The 24,382-nt window shown below is 45.5% G+C and overlaps 2 protein-coding genes across 10 annotated transcripts in view; one reads left to right on the top strand and one right to left on the bottom strand.

The window, feature by feature from the left end:
• The first annotated feature begins 1,212 nt into the window (after positions 1-1,212).
• LOC113023558 (serine/threonine-protein kinase 10-like) lies at positions 1,213-22,553 on the top strand. 2 transcript variants are annotated; one of them, XM_026169657.1, is made up of 19 exons: positions 1,213-1,568; positions 1,673-2,181; positions 3,639-3,803; positions 7,794-7,842; positions 8,100-8,249; positions 9,713-9,785; positions 9,896-10,090; positions 10,330-10,411; positions 11,118-11,249; positions 11,672-12,424; positions 12,512-12,642; positions 12,784-12,907; positions 13,951-14,130; positions 17,083-17,212; positions 18,056-18,180; positions 19,409-19,600; positions 19,680-19,805; positions 19,885-19,998; positions 20,701-22,553. In XM_026169657.1, exons 2-19 carry the CDS (start codon positions 2,032-2,034, stop codon positions 20,845-20,847), a joined length of 3,018 nt encoding a protein of 1,005 aa, XP_026025442.1. In that variant the 5' UTR covers positions 1,213-1,568; positions 1,673-2,031; the 3' UTR covers positions 20,848-22,553. The 2 variants fall into 2 exon arrangements, with proteins under 2 accessions (XP_026025442.1, XP_026025441.1); XM_026169656.1 differs by having other exon boundaries at positions 1,213-2,181.
• The window catches only part of LOC113023557 (collagen alpha-1(XVII) chain-like), a 25,315-nt gene continuing 23,283 nt past the window's right edge, over positions 22,351-24,382 (bottom strand). For all 8 annotated transcript variants that reach the window (XM_026169647.1, XM_026169652.1, XM_026169649.1 and 5 more), the window contains 5 exons: positions 24,164-24,310; positions 23,948-24,082; positions 23,793-23,873; positions 23,640-23,693; positions 22,351-22,830 (listed from right to left, as the gene is read on the bottom strand). In XM_026169647.1, coding sequence (XP_026025432.1) covers positions 22,781-22,830; positions 23,640-23,693; positions 23,793-23,873; positions 23,948-24,082; positions 24,164-24,310 — 467 coding nt within the window. In that variant the 3' untranslated portion in view covers positions 22,351-22,780. The remainder of the gene's footprint in view (positions 22,831-23,639; positions 23,694-23,792; positions 23,874-23,947; positions 24,083-24,163; positions 24,311-24,382) is intronic.

Here is a 24,382-nt window from a genome sequence, read left to right as displayed (position 1 = left end):
ATAAACACAATCTAAAAACAAAATAAAATGTCCAAACTCCTCATATAAAACAACGCTAACAGAAAAAAGTGCTAACCCTACGAAATTCATCCAATCCGTAGAGTGTTATTCATTTTCGATTATCCCCCGGATGTGTTACATTCTTCTCTTGGCAATGTTTGCTTTTCCTCTCATAAGTCTATAAATACCAAAATAAGATCTCTCTTTCAGGATGCAATGGTCTGTGTTCCATCAGCCATATTTTATTGGGCCAATTTTGTAACAGATATTGAATGGAAAAAAGTTTGGACTTTACCACAAAGGTTTTTCTTGACAAACAAAATTAAAGAGATTTCCTTTAAGTTGATTCATAGGTTTTACCCTACCAAACAATATTTGTCCAAATTTATGGCTGAAATAAATGTAAATTGTACCTTCTGTCAAGAGCAACCTGAAACAGTTTCTCATCTGTTTTGGTCGTGTAAATTTACGTGTAAATTCTGGAAGGATTTCCACAAGTTTATTACTGACTTTGTTCTTCCTAATCTCCAACTGTACTATAAGGATGTTATCTTTGGCTATTATAATTTTAAAGACAAGGACAATGATGCTTTCTTTTTTATAAATTTGGTTTTAGTTTTGGCAAAATTTCATATACACAAAAGCAAAGTCCTCGGCAGAAAGCCTGAACTTCTTGTATTAAAAATGGAACTTGCACAATATATAAGGACAATCTCCTCATCAAAAAACACGAAGGCTCTCAAGACTGTTAACATCTGTAACCGATTGAAACTGCTAACTTGATTTTGGCTCTTGCAAACTTTTGTTTATTTATGTTCCCCTTAATTTATTTTATTTTTTGTACTCACTTTTGTCTCACTGTCCTTGTCACTCTTTCTGTTCCTCATTGTACTACCACAATGTTATCTTTTATGTGATCCCTGTTTTACTTCACTGTATGTCTATAATGTGATAAATAAAGTTTAAAAAAAAATAATTCATTTTCGATTATTTCGCGACTAGAATCCTGGAAATAGCGGTTTTTCGGTCACGTGACCTTTAATCAACTTTTTCACTTTTCTTAAGTGCTAGAAGGCTTTCGTGTTTGTACAAAGTATTAAAAAGGTACGTTAGCAGCATTTCTGTGTGTGAAACTAAATATTTCAAGGCATATTTTGTCTCGCCAATTCGGCGCGTCTACGTTTGCAGTGGCTGATGGGAAATGTAGTTCCACGAACACAAAGAACCCCGACCGTTCTGTTTATAGAAATGACAGAGACCGTTGAACGCAATAACACCACAACGACTGAGTAAAGCTGGGTGTGTCGGCTGTTTTCCTGGTGGGAATGCAGCACGGGAACCGTTTAACCGTCAGCTGTGATCGGTCTCTGGGACAGACGGGGGCAGCAGGAGACCGGAATCCGCGCGCCAACCTTCAGGCACGAGGAGCTGGGAAAGAAAAGACCACCGGCACGCGCACTCGTGGACGCGCACCGACACTAAATCCGCTAGAATACTAAAGCCGTCCCACACCAGGGAAAGATGACTGTTTTTAACCGTTTTAGCGAATAATAATACACGGACCAACCGTACGTGTTTTTTATACCCTGAAGCAAACTAATGAATTACTCCGTGGAAAGCGACTCGGTCATTTTGAAGGACTCTTATCCCGTGTTTTTTTGTCTTTTGGCAGAAGAAAGAGCTCCGCAGGGCTGTCGGGCCAGTGGGTCGCCAGGAGTTGGAACAACGACGAGCCTCCAGTAACACTTTTATTACTTTACAGCAACAGAAAATATTTTTTGGACGAATTTTAAATACTAGAAGACGTCTAAGTGATCCGTTGGTGTTTTCAGGCGTTAACAATGACCCGTGATGTGAGAAAGCGCGTTCAGTGGACCGTCCAGAACAGTGTCAAAGGCTAAGCTAGGTCTGAGAAAAGCCTTCATAGTCGTTATAACTAATGACACACATGGTCAGCCAAAGACCGACGCTGAATCCATACTTCTGTTAAAGTTGAATTCCTTCAGGAACTTTCCAGCAGAATAAACCACGATGTCGTTTTTTAATTTTCGTAAAATATTCAAATTGGGAGCGGAGAAGAAGAAGAAACAGTACGAGCACGTCCGCAGGGATGAAAACCCGGAGGAGATCTGGGAGATCATCGGTGAGCTGGGAGATGGAGCCTTTGGAAAAGTCTTCAAGGTAGGCATTTTGTGCTCCACCACCCATTCGTTGCTCTGTGCCACACGTCTCTTGCTCGGGTTTAATGATAATGTTTCCTTTGGAGTGTCTCGTGTTTTTCCCACTCGCATGAACTTTTGGTTCTGGGGGCACCCTGCCAGCAGCAGGGCCACCTCAGTCATTTCCACCCCCTACACCTGCTCTGTAACAGCCAGAGATGGTGTCAGGTAGAGTGCTGCTTTGATGCTCTTGTGCTGACAGGTTTCGGTTTGGATGTTTAGGTCCGTGGTTTGATTTGATCCTAGCTGGAGCCTCATTACCATGACAGACAGTAAATATTATCACACAGGAGTCCAACGCCAGGAAGTCTGCATGTTCTGTTTGCCCCCTTTGTTGCCGGATGCTATATTTGGAGACTTTTAAATAGTTGGATTTACCCAAGACTTCAGGCCAGTGTATCATACTTACGTTAAGCCTAATCTTCCTCCACATTCAGCCCCAGGGTTGCTAGTTTCCCAGCATTTCACCCGCAAGCCTTTCATCACTTATTTTGTCCTCCTCTATATATTTCTATATGCTGTTGTGATATTTTAACTGTAAACTTCCAAACTTCCTTTTACAGGAGTTTGCAGGGATAATGGAAATTTGACCATGCCAAGTAATCCCCCACCTTTTTTCCATCAGTCTGTTCTCACATGTATTGCACATTTAATATTATACACCTTTAAAGGGTATAAAGTCGCCACCCCTCCATAATCCAGGTTCTGTTGGAGGTCTTTTTCTGTCAGACACATCACCGTGGTCTCTAATACTGTAGGGTCCTGAGATATGACTAAAGCTGTGTCTTTTTTGATGGATTAAAGTCCTAAATGATCAGATTAGTTACATTTGTTTTCTGTTGAAAGACAAACCAAAGAACTGTTGCATGTTTGTGCTGCACTTCAGAGTCGAGCTGCAGGAGATCCACAAATAGTAAACTGCAGTTTTATGTTTATACGTCTGGGCTTTGGGCCATCGCGGTTATGCATTACATCACCAGGGCAGTACCCACACTCTGATTCATAGAGCGATACGAGTTCTCCATTCTGAAGAATGGATTAGTATTAGTATATTGTAGGGGGTGCATCAGTGTTTGGCACTCAGGTCACCAGGAAGTGGCTGAATCCCATATCGCAACAGCGACTTCATCGAGAGCTTCCTGTCTGCAGAGAAGCCAAAACAAACAGGAGAATTTTCCACTTTGGCGAGACGTGTCACATCTTCTGCTGACACTTTCAGACCTGCAGCACAGCCCAGTGTTTGTTTGTTGGTTGTTGAGCCATTGATCTCAGTTTGAGGTATTTCTCTGAGGTCTGGGGTCAACAGCACTTCAGATCTAATATAAACCACCTCTGGCCTCCTGAGTCTTTAGGACAAGTGTCTAGAGGAGTGGAAAGTTACTTGTTCTCATAATTTCCAAAAATATTTTAATCTTACAGGCTCAGAACAAGCAGACGGGCGTCCTCGCTGCAGCCAAAGTTATTGACACAAAGACCGAGGAGGAGCTGGAGGACTACATGGTGGAGATTGACATCCTCGCCTCCTGCGAGCACCAAAACATTGTCAAACTGCTCGATGCTTTCTATTACGAGAGCAAACTGTGGGTGAGTAGAAGGATGTGCTGTGTGATCACTGTGTGACTGCCTGATGAGGGGGATTATGGGTCCAATACAAAGCTTGCAGAATCACAAATTAGAGACGGCTAGATGTCAGTGCAGCTTTTGGGACACACTGCTGCGTGCTGTCGGTGCGAGGCTCTTCCAGTATTCGCTGCTGTAGTTTTCTTATCAAAATGTGTGGCCAAAGTTCACACGAGCTGCCGAAACTAAGAGCCTAAAGTGCTGTTAATCATCATACTGGTTTATAATCCATCCGCTTATGATATGAGCTCATATTTAATGCCTTTGTTTTCTCCCCAGCTATTTATGTAACACAGATGAGTGTGTTTTGATGACATTTATAATTCAAGTGAAAAAAACCCATTTAGGTATTTTCACATCATAGAAGCTGATTTATGCATCGCTGTAAACACTGATGAGCTTTTCAGACGTGCTGGCAGCACACGTGACTGTAGCCTGAGGACTGAGGCCATGTTCCTGGATAAATGTGCTGCTTGTGAGGGGGACTCATAGCTTTCAGTCACATGACTGATGCAGAGTACTGGAGGGGGAAAATGTGCATTAGTATGACACTGGGAATCATCTGATTATCAGAGCCGATATTGTCTCTAGTTGTTTTAAGATTTCCTACGTCATTGGTGATGGCTGGATTGATGCTCAAATCGTTACTTTGAAGGAAGCCTAGACTCACTGTTGGCTATCTGAAGTGATTAAAGTCAGGCAAACGTTAATAATCAGCTGTAGCTGATGGGTGTGCTTCTCTAACAGGTCTGCGTAGGTTCTCAGTCATCCAGGTCCTGGTAGTAAACTGGACTTCTTTACATTTCTTGAAAGAAGTCCTGTCGCTTTCTTTCCCAGCTTCTTAGACTCTCTGGCAGAGACAAAGACTGAACAAGAAATCCTCAGCATTAATAAGGGAACAACGATGGCATTGGCTACAAAGATACACTAGTAATGAGAAATGAACAGCCAAGTTATCAGACAGCCTCAGACGAGCAGAGAACATTCAGGAAAAGGATGAAGAGAAACCCTCACTGCTAACTAAACTAGCATTCCAGTGGCTTTCAAATTGCAGAGCAAAGCAGGCGCACCACAAGTATAAACGCTGGAAGCTCTTACCTAGACTGCATCACAGGAACTGCACAAAGTCAGCACCGAAGTTTAAGTTAAGCTGCGTGTGTGCACGAGCGCAATAACCAATGCAAATTGTGTTACACTAAACAACGCTCTTTATTTATAGCACATAAGGCAACAACTTCACCAGAGCCACTGAAACACTGCAGCCTGCTGATGATGAACTCAGTCACTTGTCAGTTATTATGATTGTGTGTTTCCATTAACAGATGGTAGCTGTACTACAAGCACCTTTCCTCAGTATTGGTTCGGCCATGCTGCAGCTATTGTGGCTGCAGGCTCACCTCAGTCATTTGGGAGCTTTTCAAATCCAAATAAAATATTCAGACACGTCCCTGAGCTGCTGGAGCTTATATAGCCATACTCTAACAAACGTTTTTTGCACAAATCAAACAGACGTATGGGAAAAGGTAGCCTGCCACTTGCACCAAGCCTGAAATGTATAAGTTCATACTGAAACAGCTCAAGCACGTCTGATTTAAATCAGGAAATGTGAGTCTGCACTAACATTTCAAAGGAAGATTGGGCCTTCATGAGCGTTCGCGCTCACCTGTACATGTGAGCGTTCTGCCCTTTTCTTCCTTTTGTCCTGTGAACAAGAAGTGCCGCCTGATGGAGGCTGATGTCTGTCAGGTGCTGAACAGGTGCCACATTCATGCACAGAGGAGGTGCATGAATCATCCCACATTAACCCAGGAGGAGCTGGCAGGTGACGTTCTTGATAACTGCCTCGTGAATCGATGCCACCTGCTGACCTTTGTTTCTCTTTCACTGCGCTGTCTAAACTGAACACTTCCGAGGCTCTGCTTTGATTTCTGTGCCGCTTCCCGGCCTTGAACTTGCAGGTGAGATCACATCCTTCCTCTCTGTGCCACATGAATGGATTAGAAAGTATGCGGGTGCGCAGTTCTCCATGCATTCATGTATGTGTCAAATAAACAAATAGGAGAGGAAGCCACAGCCCTGGCCCACGATTCCTCTCCGCGCCGCCGCGACTGTGAGGACCATTGTGTGATAGCGGAGCCACTAAAACAACAACACGCCTACAGAGAAACACGAGAACCGTGTGTGTGCGCGCACAAGACCGCTCTGATACTGGAGGCATTGTGTGTCCTGTGAGGGCTTTGTTTTGGGAAGTGGAGCAGTCTTGAAAAGCTCAGCTGTCTTGGAGGGCTATTCAAACTTTACGTTACAACCCGTCTTTTTTCCCCCTTCCTCTGTACTTCCTGAAAGATTTTCCATTTTTAACCTCGAGCTGACCCTGTGTGAAAAGTTTGGGCCATAACCAACGGATCAACCACAAGTCGTTTCTCAATGGTTTCCAAAATTGCAGAAGTGCAGCATTACTTCCTCTTCTGTGGGTGTGGCGTTCAGCCAAATGTTCCCCAAATCTCCGCAGGTGTGTGAGTGAACGTCACACCACATGGCTGAGCTAAGCTCACAAAAGATGCTCCAGATGCTTTGTCTTACCTCCTGCACATCATCCTCATTGCTACCTGAGCCTCTGTGCCCAGAGATAATCCTGTTAGCAGAATAAGGTCTGGAAAGATAGCGATTAAGCAGGCTAGGTAGCAGCTGTGTGAAGCCTTTCCACAATGTGGCCCCAACTGGGCCAATCCTCTTATATCAGCAGCCATACTCAAAGTTCCCAAATGCCTTTAAGAGCTCAGAGTGTTTCATTCATGCAGGAGGCGGCGTTCATTCTCACAGTGGTTTCATCAGGGTACATGATGATGATGAGGAGGAGTAGGAGCTCTGCTGAGTGTTTTTAATGTGTACAGTGGATGTTCCAGTAATATTTCTCTGAGCCAGCGTCTGTTGGGCCATGAAGGTGTTCCTCAAAGTCATTTACAGTAAATGTAAAACTTTCAGTTTTATATGTAAGAATAAAATTGCTGTGACGTCTTCATATTTAAAAAAGAAGCCGCGTCCTGGGATTTAATAATGTTATAACTGTTAGTGTGCAATCCACCTTAACCAATAAACTATCTGAACGTCAAAGTGAATCAGTGAGGACGCAGAAGGAAATCTCATCTTCATCCTGTGTGAAGCTCAGAGATGATTAAGTGTGACCACCGCCCCGTTTAACCCGGGAGAGCGGCGAGGGCGTGGAAGTCTGAACCAGAACCAGGCTGGACCTGTTTCAGCACTGCTGGGAGCTGTTGGCATGAAGTTGATCACACAGAGGTGATCGTTGCCTCTTCACTTCAAACTCCTCACAACGGAGGAGGAAACTGTGAGGAGTGTGACATAAAGCAGAAACGGAGACTCCTCTTGGGATTGTTCACCTTTTACTTTAGAGGTGAACATTCTCTGCTCACACTTTTTCAAGTTTCATTGCAGCTTATCGTTAGTTTGCGATTATCAATGTGTTCCATGCAAACTCCAGACACCTGCTGGTAACCAGTGCAGTCACAGGGAGGTTTTTAGTGTAGCAGCCTCTTTGCAACAGCCAGCAAACCTTCTCCAACCAGTCACAGTGTTCCCAGACAGGCTTCGTTACAGTGACCGAGTCCTTCACCCTGACTACAGCTCCACCTCAGCTTCACAGGCGAACGTAGCTGTGAGTTGTGGAAATCCAGTCAAACTGCCCACCATACTTTTTGCTGGCCCTGGGCCATCGGCTCAATGTTTATTATGTGGACCCCTGATGAGAAGCTTCCAGAGCCTCACAGCAGATTTCAGAGGTGACCGGGTTCGACCGGAGCCTGCCGCCTCATCAATGACCTGCACTCTGTTGGAGATGTTCTGCATCACTGTCCTCTCTGCACATAATGGTACACCGTGTGCTTTACATAAACAAATGCATGTGTTCACACTTCTCTTTCCTCGTGTTGGCAGATACTCATCGAGTTCTGTGCAGGAGGGGCCGTGGATGCTGTTATGCTCGGTGAGTCAGCATTCCCACGTTGCACACGGGTTATAACATTAAAGAAAGCTACTCTCATGGCAGCGCTAACCAGCTAAGGGAAAAGAGCCAGTTTTAAACTTGAGACATTTCTCAGCAGGCCACCCACATGTTACAGCGTTCTTCTCCAAGACACTAAATGCAACTTTAGCCCTCATTACCACCTATGATTAGGTTGCATTAGTATGTGAGGAATTGTAACCGTGCTTTCATGTGACTCCCTCACCCTTTCCCCGCAGAGCTGGAGAGACCCCTGACAGAGCCTCAGATCAGGGTGGTGTGTAGGCAGACTCTGCAGGCGCTCGTCTACCTCCACGAAAACAAAATCATCCACAGAGACCTGAAAGCCGGCAACATCCTCCTCACGCTGGACGGTGACGTCAAGCTGGGTAAGGGCCAAGTGACACCCAGCTGTTAACAACAACAGTCCAGGATCGAGACTCTGACTCAGACCCTCAGTTCACGGATGTTTAAAATGGAGAGGGAGAAACCTAAGAACTGAATTTGTGCTTGTTTCTCATGAGAAATCATCAGTTCAGTCTGACATAGATGAACCAGCATGAAAACTGTTGTTTTTTATGGCATCATCTAGATTTTTCCTCTTTTTAATCTTTCTAATACAAGAATCTTGGATGATCACGTGACTTGTCTCATGACTCTGTGCAGCTTGTTCTAACAGTTTTTCCAGAAACACAAATATTCGCTAGAAATTTGACCTGATTTTTTTTCTGCTGGTAACGACATGATGACCTTGTGTCTCTGGAGGGAGGGGAGATGGTCACAACTAAAGGGAGATTTGTTTAAACTCCTTCGATCCTGCTGGTGCTTTGAGCTTCATTGCTAATGTGGTTTTATCTTTATGATTCAGAGAGAGGCACAGCTCCATCCAGATGTTTCGTTGAATATCTTCTGGCTTTTAGTATCTTCTTGTATTGTCGATGATGATGATGGAGGGAGTAATGATGTTGGTCGACTCCCACGTCAGGAAGGTGTATTTGGGCCGTTCCCATCAGCGTTACGCTGACATCAGTAATATGATCAATGCAATGACAGGCTGATGGTTACTCACCATGCTGTGGGAATATTCTTCAAACGCTTTGATTTGTTCTCATGCCGAGTCAGATTAACTTGTCAGGGACTGTTTTAAGCCTCATTGACTTCTCATTTTAACTGTCAGCTGTAGTTTGGCTGCACAGCAAAGGTCAGCTAGTAAACACCCATACACACCACTCACAACACACCACATACACACTAACAGAAGAGTGTGTGCAAAAGTTGTTAGTCTGCGATAAAGACTGTGCCTGGTTCAGTTCTTTCACACTCCTGTCCAAGCTCAGACTCTTCAACATGTTATATAACAGTTTCACAGGTGTGTGTGTGCGTGTGTGAGCGTGTGTGTTTGTAAGCGTGTATTCATATCTTTGTGGGGACCAAAAATTGGAAAGCCTTTGTAACAGCAGAGGCTGTTCGCTGGAGCTGCTCAGCGTCTGGGCCGAAAACCTCAGCAGATGCAGCACTGACACTTACTTACACGGGGATGAGTCACTGGGGAAATGACACACAGCAAGCATTTTGTCCAGTGACATAACACACACAGAGGTGCCTGTGCATCTGCCTGCTGGGACGCAGATGAGCGTGACTCACTCATGATACAAAGAATGATGCCTTCATGCACGTGTAGCTGCAGGATGAGGTTTTATGTCGTGTATGCCCAGAAATCTGTGATTGAACCTCTCAGGACCCGTTTTCCGTTTTGAACATTTGGCTTTTGAGGCTGCATTTGGAAAATAAGTGATGACAGTGACATTCCTCTGGCTAATTTCTGGTTTTGCTTGAATCACATGACTTCCAGCGGACTTCGGTGTGTCTGCCAAGAACACCAAAACACTCCAGAGAAGAGACTCTTTCATTGGAACGCCGTACTGGTGAGTCAAATGTAAAACAAAAAAGCTTTTGCTTATAAAAACTGAAACACACGCATCAGCGCTAAAAAGAGGGGAGCTCAGATTTCTTTTCTTCTTGTGTCTAACTCCAGGATGGCTCCAGAGGTGGTGATGTGCGAGACATCCAAGGACCGTCCGTACGACTACAAGGCTGACATCTGGTCCCTCGGGGTCACCCTGATCGAGATGGCACAGGTTGAGCCGCCAAACCATGAGATGAACCCCATGAGAGTTCTGCTGAAAATAGCCAAGGCCGATCCTCCGACGCTGATGCAGCCGTCACGCTGGTAAAACACAACTTTGCTTCTTACTTCCTGCACATCTTCTTTATTTATGTTGTTGGATTTTTTTTACTGCTACCACAAAACCATAACCATATTATTTCTTAAAGTACACACACACACACACACACTTAAATAAATAAATTCACAACTGTAGAAACCAAAATTATTTTTGCGTCAGGCTGTAAATGTGAACTTCTGCTGTAAATCTGGAGTCTGCATCATTTTATGACTTCCACCTTTAGGTCTCCAGAATTTAGCGATTTCCTGAAGCGCTGCCTGGACAAGAACATCGACAACAGATGGAGTGCGATGCAGCTTCTGCAGGTACCTTTGTTTCAAACATCTCTCCAGCTAAACCCCTGAGCACTTGTTTTCTTTTCCTTAAGCCCCACACCTGGACACTCCCCAACCCCTACCCACGGCCCACCTGCCGTTAGAGCGTAAGCTGGCCGGCATCTGTTTACCTCCTCGGCGTCGGACTGACTGTCCCAGCGAGGCTCATCCCCGTGTGCTTGAGCTGACGTCAGCAGAGCGGGCTTTTCTTTTTCCAAAGGGTTTAAGGTGCTCGGCCACGTCTGAGCCACTTACTCACAGAGAGGACACGTCGGTACACACCGGAGCACGCCGAGGCTAACGGATTGTTCTGTGCGGACGAAGAGCTCAATGGGCTTAAAAATAGAAAATAGCGGTCTGCCGCCGATGAAGGTTTTGATATCAAAGAAGTTACATATTCTCAGGCCGGCGATCGAATATGTGCAGCAGGTTTCTAAGCCGAAGAAGGTGAGCTGTAGCGTTTCTCTCTGAACAGCGTGCTGATCTGTTTGTTGGTTTTTGCGCTCGGACCGCAAGAAAGAAGAAGGGTGAAGAGTAAAAGCTGAAATGGTTATTTCAGGTTGTTTTGATGTACTGTGAAGAGTTTGCATCTCGGTCGGCAGTTAAATTTTACCACAACATGTTCCCCACACTGGGTGCTTCTTTTTTAAATAGTCTTCATTTCCTGTTGTGTTGTTTTTCTTTCTCTTACGAGCAGCATTCATTCGTGTCCAGTGTGGCGGACAGTAGGCCACTGAGGGAGCTGATCGCTGAGGCGAAGGCTGAGGTCACCGAGGAGATAGAAGAGCACAAAGAAGAAGAGGAGGAGGAAGAGACAGAGGCACGTCTGGTGAGTGGATATGGAACCTGTGCTGCACTACTGTGAATCTGTGTGTTTGTAGGTGTGACAAATACGTGAAGCTTAATGCCAGAAAAGAGCTTCCTGCTGTTTCATTTCTTAACTTACAGCTGCACCTGCAGCTTATTTCAGTTATAAACCAGTGATTGATCTACAGCTTGCATGAAGTGCCTTACTTGGAAATGCATTTAAAGGATAAGAGGTGCATGCAAGTTTTAATGTCCTGCTGTTGCAGTGAAACACAGTGAGCATCCTTCTTTTTAGTGTTAGTCTGTCTGCACAATCACACCGACTGTGGAGGAGAATCTGCAACGTTGTCTAATGCAGCCAGGATTTTAGTTTATAAGGAGAACGGTCACAGTGAGTTCCAACACAGTAATTTGTCTCCATTTCCTCCTCCTCCTCTTCTTTAGGGTCATAAACGCGCTCCTTCTGATGTCAGCGTCGGCAGTTCTGAGGATGAGAAGCTCCCCCTCTCTCCCTCCAGCTTGGAATCAGTCCCTGAGAAGGCAGAGCCAATTCTTCCTTTGCCCATACCTGCTGATCTCCCTGTGGCCAACCACGTGGTGAGCACCAGCTTCGTAGAGGAACCTGCTGCTCCTGCTCCTACTCCCGCTGCAGCAGAGCCTGCAGAGGAGGCATTAAACACTCCAGTTAAGGATGAAGAGGCAGAAAAGAAGCCGGTAGAGGAAGAAGTTCCAGAAGTTCCTCTGGCTGATATCTCCCCACCAGAGTCTGAGCCGGAGACACCTGCTAAGGAACTACAGCAGCTGGAACTAGCTGTGGAGGATGAGAAGGAGGTGGACACAGCTGAGGATGAGGAGCGCTCAAAGGTCACTGAGGCTTCTCAGGAGGAAAAGACGCCCATCACAGAGCAAGCAAACACTCCAGCAGAGAAGGAAGAGGAGGAGGAGGAAGATCGGTACAAGCATCTAAAAGTGACTCTGACACTACCAGATCAAGATAACGCTGTCCTGAAGGAGGAGGATGGAGAGAAGCCCACAGAGAAGGATGAGAAGACGGTGCCAGACAGAGCGAAGGACAACAAAGAGAGAGATTCTGATTCTGGAAACAGCTCAGCTGCAGATAACAGCAGCGTAGACCTGAATCTGTCCATCTCAAGCTTCCTGTCCAAAGCAAAAGAGGCTGGATCTGTTTCCATACAGGTAACGCACACAGTCCACACAGTCCACACACTCGCAACAACAAAATGTCACAGAGGCATCTAAAAACTCGCCTCTGGGGTCTTTCAGGACACCAAGCGGCAGAAGAAGACGCTGAAGAAGACTCGCAAATTCATTGTGGATGGAGTGGAAGTTAGCGTCACGACATCAAAGATCATCACAGACAATGACACCAAGAACGAGGAGATGAGATTCCTCAGGTAGTCCCTGCTTTTGCATAAACGGCAGGCGCCACTTCAATGCAAATATTATGAAAATGAGTCATACAGGCAGCTTAGAGCACAACCCGACTGTGTCACGCTAAAAAATGACACGTGATTAACATCCTCCCTCCTCCTCAGGCGACAGGAGCTGAGGGAGCTGCGTCTCCTGCAGAAGGAGGAGCAGAGGGCCCAGCAGCAGCTCAGCAACAAGCTGCAGCAGCAGAAGGAGCAGATCTACCGACGCTTCGAGCAGGAGACCACGGTCAGTCTCTCGTAGGCCGATTGTTATTCATCCCTGTCTCTCTTCCACAGCATGTCTTTATCCCGTCTTCCTTCTCTCACCACAACCAGCAGATGGCCCCGCCCCTCCCTGAGCCTGGTTCTGCTGCAGGTTTCTTCCTGTTAAAAGGGAGTTTTTCCTTCCCACTGTCGCCAAAGTGCTGCTCATAGGGGTCATATGATTGTTGGGTTTTCTCTGCATGTATTATTGTAGGGTCTACCTTACAGTATAAAGCACTTTGAGGCGACTGTTGCGATTTGGTGCTGTAGAAATAAAATAACTGAATCTAATTTGCATTTAAACGTGATAGAACTATAAGAAAAGCCGTTAAAGTTTAGGCCTCATCTGACCAAGCACGCTGATGAGTTCTCCATAAAGAGGAAGGATTTCCTGCATCAGTGTTTCAGAAACTGTCTTTACTGTTTGAACGCTCACATTTTACAGCCTCACACCTGCAGTCGTGCTTGGACGTCGGTTTGCCTGATAACCTGCATACGCTCGCTTTATGCGCCGAACAGCTCAGTGATGATTAATGTTTTAAGGTCCAGAGTTTTGAATGAAAAGGTGAAATATGTGGTGTGTGAGCAGAACAGATACTCCTCACGCTCTGCAGAGGAATCTGGATCTTTTTGCAGAGCTCTCCTTGCATCTCATCACCGTTTCTCCTGTATGTTTAAAATCCAGCTCATTGTGTGGTGAAGTCAAATTTAGCTTTTTTTATAGTCAGCATAGAAAATATTCAAATGAGTCACGATTTGTCGCACACTATTGGCCTGTGTTAGACCTGTGTTCCTCTGTGAAGGCCACCCGGCCTGTTTATGGGGCAATAACACAGAACCTGCAAAGCTTGTTTCCCTTCCTGTGAAGGTGCTGCAGGAAAAGCTCAGTTCACTGCTGGAAGTGTTGCACCTGATAGTCTTTTGTTTTTTTATCTGATGCAGATACTATTGCAGGTTTAGTAAGTAATATATACGCTCACGTTTGGATTCTCCATCTGAGGTGACTGGTTCCCGTCTTTCCTCCAGAGTAAGAAGCGACAGTACGACCAGGAGGTGGAGAACCTGGAGCGGCAGCAGAAGCAGACGATTGAGAGGCTGGAGCAGGAGCACACCAGCCGGCTCAGAGACGAGGCCAAACGCATCAAAGGCGAGCAGGAGAAGGAACTCGCCAAGTACCAGAACGTGCTGAAGAACCGCAAGAAAGAGGTTAGACGCGTCTGCGTGCCTTTCACCTCCACACGTAGCCCTCAGAAGGACGGGATAGCTTTCTATTTATAGTAGCTTGTTTTGACATTTGCAACCCACCCCATCCCCCACCCGCACACACACCCACTTCTCTGATCTGTCTTATAACAGCTTGCGTAACCTGCCTTTATCTTGGTGAGGGTTAACTCGGTCTACGCTGCCACCTCTCATTTACTTTCTCATCGAGTCCTAAACTACCCGCAGCTTTTTCTAATTTTATTTCCATGTGCTCCTCGCAGCTGGAGTTTCTCCAAAGGGTTGTGAAACAGCTTAAAGACGATATTATCCAACCCCGTCTGTGGAGTTTGAAATCTTAAAAGCTGTTTTGAACTTGAACTTGTTCTTCAAAGTAAAAAAAGTAACAGGAAGTTGATATCTGACTTTCGTCTTTGAAATCCTGAGCCTGCTGTACCTGACACGGGTTCAGAGTGCTGCGATCCACAGGGAGCGGCTCACGGTGTGATTCAGTCCTTTCAGATGTCCTCGTGTACGTTGTGCAGGATGTGAACATTGCTCTGTGTCACTGAGGCCTCCTCAGATCATTTCTGGACTTTCATCTTATAATATTTAAATAAAACTCGACTGAAACTGTTTGGAAAAGTAAATCAGGCAAAGATACTTGTTGTAAATTCCTGTATTTAAAGAACGTTTTAAATCTTCTAAAATGACTCCAATCATCTGAACGTGATGAAACGACGGCTATGACTCAAAGTCCAAAGTTCAGCTGCGGCTGGACTGGACTTTAGTCTGTGCTAACGCTTCCATCACAGGACGGTGCACCAAGTCACGTACTGCAGACAACATACAGAACTGATGTCATGCAAGACGCTGGCCATGTTTTTAGCTAACCTGAGCGTAACAGGCGTGCAGTCACTTAATGATTAGTGATAAGTAACACAGTAATAATGTGTTAAAAAAATGTAATTCAGTTAAAAATGAACCAGGAGGCATCAGCACGGTGGAAAGTAGGGCTGGGTGTCGTCACTGATTTCTAGAATCGATTCGATTTGAATCTGGGAAATTTTGCCTCACACAGTCAGAAATATTATAATTCAGATCATGCATCAGTACATTTCCATATTTTTATATTTATAAAAAGAAAACTGACACTTGTGAAACTTTGTCAAAGGTGTGAGCATCACAGCGAGGCCTTTGTGTCAAAGCAGCTGCGGATAAAACACAGAAAAACATGAAGGAGATTTTCCTGGTCTGGGATTTATACAAATATTCTGCAGTAGATCAGAAACGAAAGAAAACCATGAATCAACACATGAACATTACCTGATGCTGCTGAAGTGAAGCAGAGCAAAGTTACAGACGTTTGATTAGAGACAGTGTTTTGCAATTTTGGATAATTTTAAAAAGGAAAAGGAAAAAACGTCGGCCGACAGCCTGTAAACAGGTAGATTTGTGCGTAACAAGCAAGCGAATAATGCAGAAAACAGATTTTTAGACTGGAAACTTTTGTTGAAGTAGAGAGAGAGAGAGAGCTGTGCATGAGTGTGATTTTTATCATGGTGGAACTAAAAACCTGCAGCTCAGCGCAAAAAGGGCGTGAACACAAAGCGCGGAGCCGCCGAAACATCAGAATCAGCGAGCTGTCGGCTTTCAGCCCCGAGCGTGTCCGTGCCGTCGGGTGAGGAAGTCACATCTCACTGATTCTGATCCGTCGGCGGCTCCGCATTTTGTCTGTGCAGAATCCGTGTTCCTGCTCTCATTTACTGTTTTAGCTGTTTGGTGAAATTTTGTGAGGTTTAACCTGAGATTCTGGCGTTTCAGGCAAAATTATTTATATTGAAAAATCGATTCAGGATTTTAATGAATCGATTTCACGTTATCCAAGCTAGAATCGATTTAATCGATAATCAAAACCACCCCTAGTGGAAAGGTCCAGTTTAGTGACTCCAGTTAGCAAAGCAGACAATCGTCAGCACCAGCCAGACGTGGCAGCTCTGTGTCTTTCAGAGCAGGACGAAGAAGAGCTACTCGAAGTTGTGAAACAGCAGAGAAACGAACTCTAACTGGAAACACGAAAAACTAGACTTCAGGGGAAAACAGCTGGAACCGATTATGTGATGTGCACGTAAAAGTATCATACACAGGAAACGGCGCTAACAAGCCCTTCTTTCATCTCGATCAGAATTAAAACTTCACATAATTATTTTATTCGTTTAGAGCGAGCAAACTGGAACAAACACATGAAATAAAATCACTCTGGTGTCATTGCTCAAAATGAAATGCAGTCCACTGTATGGATAAAGACATAAATATGTCTGCTCTGTTTTCTTTAAGAGCAGCTCATTTTCAAACGTTTGTGTGTCACCGTGCTGGAGTCAAAGATCATCTCCTCTTTGTTCACCGGGCCAAGTAGGTCAGATTAATGTGACAGGCAGGTGAAATGTCCTCTAAGGACAGCTGCAAGTGTCTGGTTCATCGGTTCAAACCACACTTAGCCTGTGACAGAGACACACACGTGCGGTGTATTTATATCCTTGTGGGGACATCTCATTGACATAATGCTTTCCCTGGCCGCTGACCCTAACCATTAAAAATGAATGCCCGACCCCGACCCTGACCCTGACCCTACACCTAACCATAACCTCATTGTAACCCTGACACTAAAAGGCCTTCAAACTTGTGAGGCTCGAGGGCTGTTTGTCCCCACAAGTATAGTAAAATACCAATTTTTGGTCCCAATGAAGATGTTAATACCCGTCCACACACACACACACACACACACACACACACACACACACACACACACACACACACACACACACACACACACACACACACACACACACACTCACTGTCATGTGTGAATGTGAAGTTCCCTATTTAAGTCGTCCAGGGCGTTTGGATGATGATCACATGATCTGTGATTTGCTGACATTTCTAATCTGGCTCATCCAGGAACAGGAGTTTCTGCAGAAGCAGCAGCAGGACCTGGACAGCGCCCTGAAGAAGATCATCCAGCAGCACAAACACGAGCTCGCCACCATCGAGAGAGACTGCCTCAACCACAAGCAGCAGCTGCTCCGAGGTAAACGTTCGGAGACAGATCACCATCTAAGGATGGACTTTAAAACGGAAAAACAGTTTTAGTCGTTTCCAACGCGGTCTGCTTGTCTGAGTCATGTGCACAGTGTTAAATTCGTCCCACCCGCAACAAATACTTCCTGTTTTATGATGATAAGCACAACTAAACGTAGTACTTAAACTTAACTAAGCAGATTACGTCTGGGTTTGAGTTCCCAGATGGTTTGGATTTCCGTGATAACGGCAGAAATCACTCGTATGGCTGAGCCTTGAAGGTCTCACTGCGACCATAAGCTGCACCCCCCCCCCCCCCCCCCCCCAACAGTGTTTTTCTAGTTTTTATGACTGTTTATAAAATAAACCCGACTCAAGAAAGATGAATGTTAGTATTATATAACAAAGAGCATTCCTCCCCTGAGATGGTTCCTGCTGTGCCGACACTGTAAACCGCACTCAGACTGATGTTAGCAGCTGTTTTCACCTCAGAACATAAAAACTGAGGTTTCTGACCGTCACCCCTTCCAGTCGGAGCGAGGTGGACGGCTGCCCGTTGGCACAGACTGGGACTTAATCCCATGATTAATATTCCAGGAGCGGCACAAATAACACTTCTCAGAAATGCAGGTCACGGGAGGCTGCAGCTGTGCTTCAGGAGCTCAGGACGAGCTCCGGCTGGCAGCAGAGGTCAAATGTGAACCGTCATTAGTAAAGTTAACGCTGAGGTCTGGAGCCTTTTTCTCTAAGAAGGACAGATCTGGAGCTGCTTATGTAGTGAAGACGTTCAGCCTGTGAACGCTTCCTCTGTGCACTGCTTCAGCTTTGTCTTTTGATCTGTGTCTGCGTACAGCACGGGAGGCTGCCATGTGGGAGCTGGAAGAGCGCCATCTGCAGGAGAAACACCAGCTGCTCAAACAGCAGCTCAAAGACCAGTACTTCATGCAGAGGCATCAGCTGCTGAAGAGACACGAGAAGGTACGGCGTGGATGCTGCTGCTGGTTCAGTTTGTTAGGTGACCTCAGACGTGCACGGAGAAACATCGTCCACCTTAAAAGGACGAAAATCTGTCAGGTTCTCCTGATTGAGTCACTTTTTAGTTCTTTGATGTTTTTTCATTTAGGTCGAGAAGCTAAAGTGTTTGACTCGAGCTTTGTGTAAGAAAAACTGATGATTTAACACCGTTATTAGGAAAAAGGAATAAAGGAGGACAGATGCTTCCTGGGGCTAGTCAGGCTCGTCTTGTGGGGGTAACCTCCGCCTTCACTGGACGTTTGCATCAAACCCACACGACAGATTTACTAACCAAAGTCATCCATCCATTCTCTTCCGCTTATCTTGTCAGGGTCATGGGGGGGTGGAGCCTGTCCAGCTGTCTTAGTGCGAGAGGCAGGGTCACCAGTCTGTCACAGGGCTCACGCACACAGACAAACATTTGTACTTATGGGCAATTTAGAGTCACCAGTTAACCTAACCCCACTAACTCCACACACAAAGACCTCAGTCTGATGGTGGGATTGAAGGACCCTCGTGCTAACCACTGTGCCACTGTAACCACAGCCGGTCCTTCAGCTTGTTCTCGAACCCCGAGAGTTTTACTTCTACTTCAGATCCCGTTGATTCTCTTTTAGTCGGCACGAGCTGCATCTAAGGTCAAGGTCCAATTTGTTTATATAGCACATTTCAAACAGCCGATGCTGCACAAAGTGCTTAACAATATGAAAATGGCATTAACGTGTGAGGCTCTATCACCACGAGATTTGAGAGTAGTCCGTGGGATGGACAGGATGAAGAGCGAGTCAGTTTAACACTGCGCTCCCTTAGAGACTAAATGTCCAGCTTCTGAAATTCTGCTGAAGGTCACAACAAAACTTCACAGACACCGAGTGGCTCTTCCCACTAAATCCAGTGATTTCTAAACTCTGGCCTTTTGAACACATCAAATCCTCTGAACATCCTGTTCAGCTCTGTTAGAAGCTGAGTCGCTGGAGTGAGTGTAGGATTGTTCTTGAGCCAACTGCTGACGTCCTGCTGAACCCGTCGTGACTTTATCCAGCCTGTTCCTCTCTTCTCTTTGTGCTTCCTCTCAAACTTTTCCAGCCAACTTTACTGAAAGATGCACAAAACTCTGTCGTCTTTCTTGTTGCTACGTTTTATTCTATCTGAATGAAAACCCTCATGAATGTGTTTCACGTCGACCGTACAGGAGATGGAGCAGATGCAGCGCTACAACCAGCGTCTGATCGAGGAGATGAAGAACAAGCAGACGCAGGAGAAAGCCCGACTGCCCAAGATCCAGCGCAGCGAAGCCAAAACCCGCATGGCCATGTTCAAGAAGAGCCTCCGCATCACCGGAGCCATCATCAGCCCCGAGCAGGAGAGGGAGAAGGTCAAACAGGTGAGCCGCCGCCTTCAGCTCGGAGAGTGAAACGTTCCCTCAAAGAATTCCAGCCTTTAGTCAATAATCGCGTCTCCAGTTCGCAGCTCAGGAAGAGAAGAGGCAGAAGAACGAGCGGCTGCACCAACAGCAGAAGCACGAAAACCAGATGAGAGACCTGCAGCTCCAGTGTGACGCCAACATCCGCGAGCTGCAGCAGCTGCAGGTCGGCTCCGGTAACCACGCCAAAGTCCCGTTTGATAAAAGACTGCACTGAAACGACGTAACTCTGTTTTGTGCTTCAGAACGAGAAGTGCCACCTGCTGATCGAACACGAGACCCAGAAGCTGAAGGAGCTGGACGAGGAGCACAGCCTGGAGCTGAAGGAGTGGAGGGAGAAACTGCGACCCAGGAAGAAGGTAACAAAACAAAACTGAAACAAAAGGTTTTCTGGTGAACCGTTTGAACCTTCTGGGGTGGCGACATCACGGGCGATACGAGGAAAATCTAATATCGCAGTATTTTATTTGGCTATATCCTGATCCATGATATATATCATGAGCTGCTGCAGCTCGTATCACAGCTGGTTTACTCAAAGGTTTCTTTGGTGTGACGTTCACGTGCTGAGTTTAAAACACTCTTCATGTTGCAGTGCATGACTTTTCAGCCTCTGGAATAAATACTTGGCTCTGCTGCCTTTTGTGGCAACAGTTTTACGGCATGCTTTTCAAATGATTGCATTTTGTTCGACATCTGAAATCCAAACGACTCCTGATGTCGCCATGTTTGTCCCTGTGTGGAAGGATAAACACTGGGTAGAGCATTTTCCGGTCGGGAGAAACAAAACTCAGTGAATTCTGTGCAGACAGCTTAATATTTGCATGGCAACCTATTCTCAATATTTACAATGACGTCATTTTAACCATCGTTCGTGGAAAAACTCGCGATGCGTCGATTCGATATATCGCCCGGCCCTACACGTAGCGTCTAACAATGTGTTTAGGAAAGATTTAAAGGTGTGGACTGTGCGTCGTATCACCTCAGTCAGGTGACCCCACAGTTTACCTGAGGCTCATTACACGAAGGAAACTGAAGCATTTCCATGTGTGTGTGCTCTGCAGGCGCTGGAGGAGGAGTTCGCCAGGAAGCTGCAGGAACAGGAAGTGTTCTTCAAGATGAGCGGCGAGTCGGAGTGCCTTAATCCCTCCACCCAGACCCGCATCTCCAAGTTCTATCCGATCCCCAGCGTCCAGTCCACCGGCTTCTAGAGGACACGACGTCTGCACACACACGGACAAACGAACGGACGCACCGACGGAGACGGTGAAGACGGAGGACGTGCTGCCTTTGACCTTTGACCTCTGTTTTCTATCAGGATCCATTTGAAGGAGAGTTCGTGTGAAGTGCTCAGTCCAACCTTCCTGAAGTATTTTTCTAAACAGTGCAGTGCCTGCAGAGTGTCTGCATTTAAATTCAATTAGTTCCCAATTTTATTTGCTGCTCGACGTTTTTCCCATTTAGATTTTTGCACAAAGGAAATGATGAAAACTAGTTTCACCACTAAATCTGAATAAATAAGATCAGTAAGCATCACTTTTAAGTGATGATGAAGGAGAATGTATTGCAGATAAAAGAGGAGCCTCCTGTCGAAGGGCTGATGACGTTTGATGAACGTCATCAGCCCTTAGCTCGTGATCTGATGCATGACTTTAATGCAGCGTTTAGGAACTTTTACTGCAGGTTTTTCTTCAGAATGCCTTCAGTCTTGAGCTCAAGACTATTAGTTGTTTAGGAACAAACCCTGTGAGGAGGGTGGAGACTGTTAGGAAGTCACTGTGGTGACAGGTGGAAAGCATTTACCCGTCAGCCGGGTCATTTTCCTTGTTGTTGTTTGTAGGAATGATATTCAGGGATAAAGAAGGAATACAAGCTGCAGTTTTTAAGACAAATAACTGGACGATGATGTGACAGGGCGATCTGATTTTAGGGTTAGAGCGAGCTTCCCTTCAGAGTCATCTCCTCGTGTTGCTCTGGATTATTTCTGCTCGTTTTAAAACGTTGATGGAAATCCCGTTTCCCCACAAACACTTCTGCTTCACACAGATTTGACTTTCACGTTCTCACCTGTTTCTCAAATTATTTTCTTCCACATTCAGTGTTCGTCTCTCCTCCGCTATTGAGTTATTGAAGGATGCTTTCACAGAGCTCACCACCTGTCGTCCTCGGCAGGTTTGTTGATGGAGGCGCTTCACACCGGCACAGTGATACAAAGTGACTGCCACTGCTGTAGAAAATAGTCCCGAGGTGCACGAGGAGATGATCTCAACTGAGAGATCGGTCAAACCAAGTCACATGACTCCTTCACACCTCATATTTGCCTCGTCTGTATTTTTGCTGCCACACGCAGCTCAGCAGGTTCGGACTGTAACACTGTTTTAGCGACTAGCCTTAATGCTACAGACGTGGAGACCCTGCATACCTGTTGCGGCTGCCTTTGAAGGAATTCTGAAGCTTATTAACAGTTATTGAGGAGGTGGGACGGCTCTTTATTAAAAAATGCACAACATGAGCTTTTTGCAGTTTTTTTATTATTATTATTATTAAATCTGATGTAATGTTATAAAAAAATTGGACCTGACTGGTTTAGGCCATCTCCTCCTCTGATTGGTTCATTTGATCATCTCATCTTCTTTGATTGGCTGTTATTAGTTAGTCAAAGGTGTTTCATATCATATGTACAAAAAAACTAAACTCGGTGAAGGAGTGCTGTGCACCTTTTACAAAACGGCCTCAGCAGTTATTTATGTACGAAAGCTGATCGTCCACCACAAACAGTTACAAAATTCTGGTTCTTAACTTCTGAATGTTGACTATAAAACAAACAAAAAAAACATCACATTTTATAACATGTATAGTTTTTAGAAGGCCTGTAGTGCTGATTTTCATTTTCATGTAAATAAACTTTTCTCTCTAACGTTGTGCTGTTTCGTTCTTTATATGAATCCCAAGACTTGAACCACAAACTCCAAAAAACATAAAATACTCGTTGGTCTGATGAGTAAAAAATGAAATGGTAAAGTTACCACTGAACACCGTCACAGATGACATGATTCAATACGACGTCCCTGATTTCATGTGTTTCATGTTCAAAACACATTTACAGTTAAAACACCAGCGAAACTACTTTCAGCAGCTCAGGCGTCAAACACCAGCATTCCTCTTCCTCCTTTTACTCGTCACTGCGAATTCTCCTGAAACAGCAGAAAACCTTCAGTTACGTTTTTTACTGTAAAGTCACTGAAAGAAAATCATTCCCACAAAAACATTTCAGTCAAAATTCTGCGTTTTTCACAGACTGTGGAAAGAAAAACAAACAGTTCTGGGTGTAGAGGTTTAGACATCTGCTTGTCTAGCAAAAGGTCGCTGGCGTTATTCCAGCAGGAGACACAAATGCCTTCGAGGTTGAGTCAGGAAAGTCTGCTGACTCAAACATGAAGCGTGTTGAGCCTGCATTCTCTCAAACGACCAGCAGGGGCCGACTCGTCTAGCTGCAAACAATCAGCCTCCAGAGAAGAAAAGTTCAGCTACCACTGAAATGCCAAATAAGCAGCATTAAAAAGCATGTTTGTGGCTTTTTGTTATGTTAGAGTACCAACCAGTGGCTGATGAAGGCTATGCTGAACATTTACACACAGCTTATTGCTGCAGAAGCAAAGGTTCGCAGTAACGACTGCATTCAGTGAACATTGTTACCAGTTTGACAGTTTGTTACCCCGAGGGCGTGTCGAGTCCCGCCCTTTCTCAGACTCCTCCCTCACTGACAGCCGTCAGCTCGAGGCTTCATATCAGGGCTTTACTGCATTACCATGCTGCCTACGTCCTGTTTGCTCACTTTGATGAGCTGTTTAGTTGCGTTTAAGAGAAGTGAGCACTTTGCCAGTTTTGGTGAAGTAGCTACAGAAATGTCAACAACATCAGAAGAGTCTGGATGGATGAACAGCACAACAGGCCAGAGGAAAACCTTTAACTGTTCTTTTAAACTCCCACGAGCAACACTGACCTCTGTCCCCTTTTGGGCCTCTGTAAACGTCATGTCCAGGAAGGCCTCGCTCACCTGTGTCCACACACACAAAAAACACATCTTAAGATTATAAACCGATGCGTTAAATGTTCTGACACTACCAATGAAGTCCACGATTTCCTTTTACTGCACCTCTCTCTCCTTTCAGTCCTGGAAATCCCCTCTCCCCCTTCTGGCCTGGTCTCCCAGGTGGTCCCACGATGGCTCCATGACCTGTGGAGAACACACTCGGTGGTTAAAACACATCCACATTCTGCTGTACCATGCTGCTGCTATATGTCCTTTACTTTTTATATATTCCACTAAATCAGAAACGTTGGTGTCAGAACCAAACAGTCTGCTGTATCCTGGTGGACCCGGAGGTCCCGGTGGCCCCGGGGGTCCCTGGATGACACGTTCAGTGTCACGGAGGAGACCACGAGCTGCAAACAGACCGAGAAGAAGTGTTAACCAGCAGTCCTTTCAGACGTGCTTTACTTTGGCCCGATAGGACAGTCACTCACATTTGATGTATTCCACCAGATCTGTGGCGTTTCCATGGGAATGAAGCCAGTGGCTGTATCCTGGATGACCTGGGGGTCCTGGGGGTCCTGGAGGGCCTTGAAAGACATGTCTGTACTCCCTCATAATGTCCCGCACTACACCATGAGCTGCAGATCAAAGGAAACAGGGTGATACAAATGTCACGATTTAAGAGTGTTTAGCATTGTTTATTTAAAAAA

The sequence above is a fragment of the Astatotilapia calliptera genome, chromosome 6, assembly GCF_900246225.1.
Source record: "Astatotilapia calliptera chromosome 6, fAstCal1.2, whole genome shotgun sequence".
In the NCBI taxonomy this organism is placed as follows: domain Eukaryota; kingdom Metazoa; phylum Chordata; class Actinopteri; order Cichliformes; family Cichlidae; genus Astatotilapia; species Astatotilapia calliptera.
This window is presented reverse-complemented; position numbering and strand designations above follow the sequence as displayed.